The sequence below is a fragment of the Onychostruthus taczanowskii genome, unplaced genomic scaffold (assembly GCF_017590055.1).
Source record: "Onychostruthus taczanowskii isolate IOZ18803 unplaced genomic scaffold, ASM1759005v1 scaffold775, whole genome shotgun sequence".
Classification (NCBI taxonomy): Eukaryota; Metazoa; Chordata; class Aves; order Passeriformes; family Passeridae; genus Onychostruthus; species Onychostruthus taczanowskii.
Window position 1 is genome coordinate 1 of NW_024505616.1, and position 8553 is coordinate 8553.

The 8553-nt window shown below is 44.8% G+C and overlaps 1 protein-coding gene across 1 annotated transcript in view; it reads right to left on the minus strand.

Annotated features, from left to right (window-relative positions):
* Positions 1 to 3146: 3146 nt before the first annotated feature.
* LOC121346029 (kinesin-like protein KIFC1) overlaps positions 3147 to 8553 on the minus strand; it is a gene marked incomplete at both ends in the record, with an annotated part of 7266 nt that continues 1859 nt past the window's right edge. The window contains 3 exons of the mRNA XM_041423435.1: positions 3147 to 3275; positions 4860 to 5027; positions 6477 to 6654. Coding sequence (XP_041279369.1) covers positions 3147 to 3275; positions 4860 to 5027; positions 6477 to 6654 — 475 coding nt within the window. The remainder of the gene's footprint in view (positions 3276 to 4859; positions 5028 to 6476; positions 6655 to 8553) is intronic.

Sequence of the window (8553 nt, forward strand, 5' to 3'; positions counted from 1 at the left end):
TTTTTTTGAGGAAAAAGTGGCTTTTTTGGGGGAAAAAATGTGATTTTTTTTTTTGAGGGGAAAAGCCCATTTTGGGGGGAATCACTGATTTTTCAGCCCCAAAAAATAAATGTCGTTTTTTGGGGAGAAAGGGGCAGATTTAGGGGAGAAAGGGTTGGGGGAGAAAGCATTTTAACAGAAAAAATTTTGTGGGGAAGGGGAAAAAAAGGGATTTGGGGTAAAAAAATTGGGGTTTGGGGAGGAAAAAGCCTTTTTTGGGGGGGAAAAGTGATTTTTTGGAGGGGGAAAAGCCCATTTTGGGGGGAAATTGCTGATTTTGCAGCCCCAAAAAAATCTCATTTTTTGGGGAGAAAGGGGCAGATTTGGGGGAAAACATCAATTTTAGGGGAAAAAAAAGCATTTTAAGGGAAAAAAATGGTGGGAAAGGGGAAAAAAAAAAGGGATTTCGGTTTGGAAAGGAGTTTGGGTTTTCTTGAGAAAAAGGGAATTTAGGGGAAAAAAATGGGAATTTGGGGAAAAAATGGGAATTTGGGGAAAAAATGGGAATTTGGGGACAAAAGGCCTTTTTTGAAGGGAAAAAAAAACATTTTGGGAAGGAACACAAGCTCATTTTGGGAGGAAAATCCATTTATCCAGGCAAAAAAACCCAAATTTTTGAGGGAAAAAAAAACACTTTTGAGGGAAAAAAGGCCTTTTTTGGTAAATTTTTTGAGGGAAAAAAACACTTTTGAGGGAAAAAAGGCCTTTTTTGGTAGTGTGGGGATTTGTGGGGAGAAAGAACATTTTTGAGAGGGAAAAAAAGGATATTTGGGGGGGGGAAATGGTATTTTTTTAGAAAAAAGATATTTTTGAGGGAAAAAGGATATTTTTGAGGGAAAAAATTGTGTTTTTGAAGGAAAAAAAGGATTTTTTGAGGGGAAAAAATTATATTTTTGGGGGAAAAAGGATATTTTTGAGGGGAAAAAAGGTATTTTTGAGGGGAAAAGTGACAGTTTTGAGGGGGAAAGAAGATTTTTTGGGGAAAAGGCCATTTTTGAGAGGAAAGCAGAATGTTTTCAGGGGAAAAATACTTTATAGAAAACAAGATTTTTGAGGGGAAAAAAGTGCATTTCTGAGGGGAAATACAGGACATTTTGCAGGAAATAAAGACTTTTTGGGTAACGGGATTTTTGAGGGAAAAAAAGACATTTAAGGGGTAAAAAGAACATTTTTTTCAGTGAAGAAGGACATTTTTGTGAGAAAAAAAGAGTTTTTGGGGAGAAAAGGACTTTTTGGGGTAAAAATGACATTTTTGAGGAGTAAAAAGCACATCTTGGGGAGAAAAAAAAAGAAATTTATTCAGAAGGATCAAATTTTGAGGGAAAAGACATTTTTGATGGAAAAGAAACCATTTTTGAAGGGAAAAAAAAAGACATTTTTGGAAAAAACCCAGATATCTCTAGCAAGAAAAAAGGGCTTTTTTTTGGAAATTGGGATTTTGGAGGGAATTAAGGCAGATTTTGAGAGGGGAAAAAAGGAATTTTTGGGGAAATCAGGGATTTTTGAGGGAAAAAGGCCATTTCTGAGGGTGGAAAAAAGGAATTTTTGGGAAATCAGGGATTTTAGTAGGAAAAATGCCATTTATTGAGGGGAAAAGCCAATTTTTTAGATGGGGGAAAAGGCATTTTTGGGGGAAATCAGGGATTTTTGAGGGAAAAAGGCCATTTTTGAGGGGGAAAAAAAGGAATTTATGGCAAATCAGGGATTTATTGAAGCAAAAAGGCCATTTGTGAGGGGAAAAAAAGGAATTTATGGCAAATCAGGGATTTATTGAAGCAAAAAGGCCATTTGTGAGGGGAAAAAAAGGAATTTATGGCAAATGTGGAATTTCTGAAGGAAAAAAGGCCATTTTTGAGGGGGAAAAGGGGAATTTTTAGGTAATCAGGAATTTTAGAAGGAAAAAGCCCATTTTTGAGAGGGGCAAAGAACCATTTTTGGGAAATAGCAATTTTTGAGGGGAAAAGACCATTTTTGAGGGAAAATTGAGGGAAAAAGGCCATTTTTGTGGGAAAATTGAAGGGAAATAGCCATTTTTGTGGGAAAATTGAGGGGAAAAGGCCATTTTTGAGGGAAAATTAAGGGGAAAAAGGCCATTTTTGAGGGAAAATTGAAGCGAAATGCCATTTTTGAGGGAAAATTAAGGGGAAAAAGGCCATTTTTGAGGGTAGAAAAAGGGAATTTTTAGGGAATCAGGAGTTTTAGAAGGAAAAAGCCCATTTTTGAGAGGGGCAAAGAACCATTTTCGGGAAATAGGAATTTTTGAAGGGAAAAGGCCATTTTTGAGGGTGGAAAAAGGGAATTTTTAGGGAATCAGGAGTTTTAGAAGGAAAAAGCCCATTTTTGAGAGGGGCAAAGAACCATTTTCGGGAAATAGGAATTTTTGAGGGGAAAAGGCCATTTTTGAGGGAAAATTGAAGGGAAATGCCATTTTTGAGGGAAAATTGAGGGGAAAATGCCATTTTTGTGGGAAAATTGAGGGGAAAAGGCCATTTTTGAGGGAAAACTGAGGGGAAAAGGCCATTTTTGAGGGAAAATTGAGGGGAAAAGGCCATTTTTGTGGGAAAATTGAAGGGAAAAGGCCATTTTTGAGGGAAAATTGAGGGGAAAAGGCCTTTTTTTGAGGGAAAATTGAGGGGAAAAGGCCATTTTTGAGGGAAAACTGAGGGGAAAAGGCCATTTTTGAGGGAAAATTGAGGGGAAAAGGCCATTTTTAAGGGCGGAAAAAAAGAAATTTTGGGGAAATCAGGGATTTTTGAGGGAAAAAAAGCCATTTTTGAGGACTGAATAGAGGAATTCTTGGGAAATAGGGGGTTTTTGAGGGAAAAAAAGCCATTTTTGAGGACTGAATAGAGGAATTCTTGGGAAATAGGGGGTTTTTGAGGGAAAAAAAGCCATTTTTGAGGACTGAATAGAGGAATTCTTGGGAAATAGGGGGTTTTTGAGGGAAAAAAAGCCATTTTTGAGGACTGAATAGAGGAATTCTTGGGAAATAGGGGGTTTTTGAGGGAAAAGGCCATTTCTGGGAGAGGAAAAGAGGAATTTTGGTCGCTTTGAGGGCGGGAGGGCAGCTCTGGGGGAGGAGGAGGAGGAGGGTGGGGAGCACTCACGTCGTCGGGCCGGGTGAGCACGAGGCTGCGGGCGTCCTGGGGCGGGAAGTGCAGGTGGGGCATCCCCCGCTGGCGCTCCCGCTCCTCGGGCAGCAGCGGCCGCACGCGGCAGAACACGCGGATGTTCCCCTGGGAAAACAAAAACAAATGGGATTGAGGTGTGGGACTTGTGGATGATCCCCTGGGAAAGCAAAAATAAATGGGATTGAGGTGTGGGACTCAGGGGTGTTCCCCTGGAAAACCCAAAAAATGGGATTGAGGCGTGGAATTCGTGGGTGTCCTCCTGGGAAAAGCAAGAAAAAAATAGGATTGAGGTGTGGAACTCAGGGGTGTTCCCCTGGGAAAAGCAAAAAAAATATGGGATTGAGGTGTGGGACTCAGGGGTGTTCCCATGGGAAAAGCAAAAAAATGGGATTGAGGTGTGGAATTCGTGGGTGTCCTCCTGGGAAAAGCAAAAAAATGGGATTGAGGTGTGGGACTCAGGGGTGTTCCCCTGGAAAAACAAAAAAAATGGGATTCAGGCATTGAATTAATGGGTGTTCCCCTGGAAAAACAAAACAGAAAGGATCCAGGCATGGAACTCATGGGTGCTCCCCTGGAAAAACCAAAAACTGGGATTCAGGTGTGGAACTCATGGGCGTTCCCCTAGAAAAACAAAAAAAAAAAGGGATTGAGATATGGAACTCAGGGGTATTCCCCTGGAAAACCCCCCCCAAAAAAAAGGGATTTAGGCATTAAATTCATGGATGTTGCCCTGGAAAAAACAAAAAAAAGGTTTCAGGCATGGAATTCATGGGTGTTCCCCTGGGTAAACCAAAAACTGGGATTGAGGTGTGGAACTCATGGGTATTCCCTTGGAAAACCCCCCAAAAATGGAGATTCAGTCATTGGGCCTGGTCCTGGGGGTCTCCCCCTCAGGAACTGGGCCTGTCCCCTCACACAGAACACACAGAAATTTCCCTGACAAAACCCCACACAACAAGGATTCAGCCATCGGGAGCAGTCCCAGGGTCTCCCCTCACACAGAAAACACGGACATTTCCCTGGAAAAACCCCAAAAAATGGTGATTCGGTCATTGGGCCCGGTCCTGGGGGTCTCCCCCTCAGGAACCGGGGGTCTGCCCTCACACAGAACATGCAGATATTCTTCTGGAAAACCCAAAAAAACCTGGGATTCAGCCATCAGGGGCAGTCCCAGGGTCTCCCCTCATGCAGAACACGCATATATTCCCCTGGAAAACCTCAAAAAAAATCGAGATTCAGCCATTAGGCCCAGTCCTGAGGGGGTCTCCCCCACACGAAGCGGGGGTCTGCCCTCACACAGAACACGCAGACATTTTCCTGGTAAACCCCACAAAACTGGGATTAGTCCCCGGGGCAGTCCCAGCATCTCCCCTCACACAGAACACGCAGACATTTTCCTGGTAAACCCCACAAAACTGGGATTAGTCCCCGGGGCAGTCCCAGCATCTCCCCTCACACAGAACACGCAGATATTCCTCTGGAAAACCCCAAAAAGTCAGGATTCAGTCGTTGGGCCCGGTCCTGGGGGTCTCCCCCCTCAGGCACCGGGGGTCTGCCCTCACGCAGAACACACAGATGTTTCCCTGAAAAAACCCCACAAAAAAGTGATTCATCCCTCAGGGGCCTCCCCCCTCGAGAACTCTCCCACAGAACACGTGGCCATTCCTCTGAAAAACCCCCACATCCTACCCTGAGCTCCTGGATGTCGTTGTGCAGGCGGCGCCGCTCCATCTCCAGCAGGTGGATGCGCTCCTCGTGCTCGGCCAGCAGCGTCCTCTGCGAGGCCTCCAGCTCCTGCAGCGCTGACACCTGATCCTGCTTCTCCTGCAGCTGCTGCTGCACCTCATGCAGCTGCGCCTGGCGGCGGAAAATGCAAAAACCGCTAAAAATCCCCATTTCCCCCCCCGCTCTTCTGAGGCGCTCAGTACAGAAACTGGCAAAAAAAAAAAATCCCGGTTTTCCTAATATTTTGCAGACTTGCTGACATTCCCCAAGGGATTTGGGCTTAAAATGAGCGGAATTGATGTAAATTCCCATCTTTTGAGGCGTTTTCTGAGGGATTTCTCCACAATCCACGCAAAGCCCTCACTTTCCCGCCTTTTTTGGCGCCCCCTAGCGGATCTCGAGTTGAAACCAACCCAGTAAAAATAATTTCAATTCCCATTTCTTCCACACGTTTTGAACACCCTGAGGGATTTCGGCTGCGAAATCAGTTGAGTTGTTGAAAATTTCCATTTTTCAAAATTTTCCCTGCATTTTTAGGCACTCCCTGAGAAATTTTGATACCAAAAAATCCCAAATTGACACAAACCCCTCATTTTTCCAACTTTTTCTGGTGGTCCTGCTGAGTTTCAGCCTGGAGAGTGACTGAACAGCTCCAAAATCCCAGTTTTTCATTAATTTTGAAGCACCCTGAGGGATTTTGCTTGCAAAAGCAGCTGAATTGGCACAAATTCGGATTTTTCCCCCATTGTGAGGAATCCTCTGAAGAATTTTTGACACCAAAAAGCCGGAATTGCCACAAACCCTCATTTTCCTGCTGTTTTCTGGGGCCTCTGGAGCAACAAAACAGCTCAAATTCCCAGGTTTTTGCAGATTTTGAAGCATCCCTTGAGGGATTTTGGGTGCAAAAGCAGCTGAAATGGTGAAAATTCACATTTTTCTCAAATGTTGAGGAACCCCCAGAGAGATTCCCACACCAAACAAGCTGGAATTGGCATAAATCCCACATTTTCCTGCATTTTTCTGGCCCCCCAGAGCAATAAAACATATCCAAATTCCTGGGTTTTTCCAGATTTTTGAAGCACCCCCAGAGGGATTTTGGGTGCAAAAGCAGCTGAATTAGTGGAACCTTCCATCCTTCCCAAGTTTTGAGGTTTCCCTGAAGGATTTTGACCCCAGGAAAGCCGGATTTGGCACAAACCCCACATTTTCCTGCCTTTTTTGGCGCCCTCTGGTGGATTTCAGGTCAGAGAGCAACAAAACAGCTCCAAAATCCCAGGTTTTTACACGTTTTCAGGAACCCTTGAGGGATTTTGGGGCCAGAAGCAGCCGAATTGGTGAAAATTCCCATTTCCGCCACACTTCAAGGCACTATCAGGGCGACTTTGGTGCCAAAAAAGCCCAAATTGGTGCCAACCCCTCATTTTCCCACTCTTTTTTTGGCGCCCCCTGGCGGATTTTCCCCTCACAGCTTCCCGCCATTTTTTGCCAACCCCTCCCCTCAACGGATCCCTGACCAGAGAGCAACAAAACGGCTCCAAATTCCCATTTTTTCAGGGATTTCTCAGGAATCCTGGGCCTCACCTCGGTGCTCTCCAGCTGCTCTGAGAGCGCCTGAGCCCGGCCCAGGGCCTCGTCCCTCTCCTGCCGCCGCTTCTCCTCCTCCGCCTGCAGCTGCTGCACCTTGGCCTCCAGAGCCTCCTCCCGGCCCCGGCTCTGCTCCAGCAGCTCACGGCACTGCGACACCTCCAGCTCCAGGGAGCTGCTCCGGGGAAACCACAATCCATAAAACTGGGGAATACCGGATTTCGGGGGACTTGGAGGCATTTCAGGTAATTTTCTTGAGGGGTTTTGGGGTAATTTGGGGATTTTAAGCAGTGTTCAGGAGGGTTCTGTGGGAGTTTTGGAGATTGTGAGGGGATTGGGGGAATTTTCAGGGATTTTCAGGTTCTGAGGGAATTTTGGGGATCTTCAGGGGTTTTGAGGGGATTTTGAGAAATTTCAGGGATTTTCCAAAGGGTTCTGAGGGAATTATTGGGATCTTGAGGGAGTTTTGAGGAGATTTCGAGAAATTTCAGGGATTTTCCAAAGGGTTCTGAGGGAATTTTGGGGTCTTCAGGGGTTTTGGGGAAATTTCAGGGATTTTGCCAAAGGGTTCTGAGGGAATTTTGGGGATCTTTAGGGATTTTGGATCATCTTGTGGAAATTCAAGGGATTTTCAGAAAGGTTCTGAGGGAATTTTGGGGATCTTCAGGGATTTTGAGGGGATTTCGAGAAATTTCAGGGATTTTCCGAAGGATTATGAGGGAATTTTGGGGATCTTCAGGAGTTTTGGGGAATTTTCAGGGATTTTTCCAAAGGGTTCTGAGGGAATTTTGGGGATCTTGAGGGAGTTTGAAGGGATTCAGGATAATTTCAGGGATTTTTGGAAGGGTTCTGAGCAAATTCTTGGGCATGTTTAGGCGTTTTGGAGCAATTCAGGCAAATTTCAGGGATTGTTGGAAAGGTTCTGAGGGAATTTTGAGGATCTTGAGGGAGTTTGGAGCAATTTGGGGAAATTTCAGGGATTTTCAAATTGGCTGAGGGAATTTTGGGGCTATTCAGGGAAATTTCGGAGATTTTCCGAAGAGTTCTGAGGGAATTTTGGGGATCTCGAATTCCAAAGGAAAATTGGGGGGGAATATGGGAAAATTTGGGGGATTTTGGGAGAATCGCCGGATCTTTTGAAGGCCTTTAGAGAAATTTTGAGGGGATCTTGAGAAGATGTAGGAAAACTCACATTTTGAGGATGTGGGAATTTTTTAGGAAGGTTTTAGAGAACATCAGGAGGGATCTTCAGATGGATTTTGGGTTTTTTTTTCTCAGCATTCCCCCTCATTCCAGAGCAAGATTTTAAAGGATTTGGGGCAGTTTTTATGGATTTTGGGAAGTTTTGGACAGATTTTGGTCAAGCTTTGATGGATTTTGAGGCAGTTTTGAGGGATTCTGGGAAGTTTTTGATGGATTTTGTGGTAGTTTTGAAGATTTTCATCAGGTTTTGGCAGATTTTGGGGCAGTTTGGATGATTTTGGTAAGAATTTGGAGGATTTTGGAGCAATTTTGATGGATTTTGAAGCAGTTTGGATGAATTTTGGGGCAGTTTTCCAGGATTTTGGGGCAGTTTTGATGGATTTGGGACACTTATAAGCAGATTTTGGTGCAGATTTTCAGGATTTTGGTACATTTTGGCTTATTCCTCACCCAACCTTGGTGCACAGGCTGCTCTCCCTCTGCAGCTGCTCCCTCAGCAAGGGGATGTGGATGGTTTTGGGGCAATTTAGATGGAATTTGGTCAGGTTTGGATGAATTTTGGGACAGTTTTTCATGATTTTGGGCAGTTTTGATGGATTTGGTGCAGTTTTAAGCAGATTTTGGTGCAGATTTCCAGGATTTTGGCTCACTCCTCACCCGAGCCTGGTGCTCAGGCTGCTCTCCCTGCTCTCGCTCTGGCCCAGCTGGGGATGTGGATGGATTTTGGGGCAGTTGTTCAGGATTTTGGTACCCTTTGCTCCACTCCTCACCTGACCCTGGTGCTCAGGCTGCTCTCCCTGCTCTGGCTCTGGCCCAGCTGGGGATGTGGATGGATTTTGGGGCAGTTGTTCAGGATTTTGGTACCCTTTGC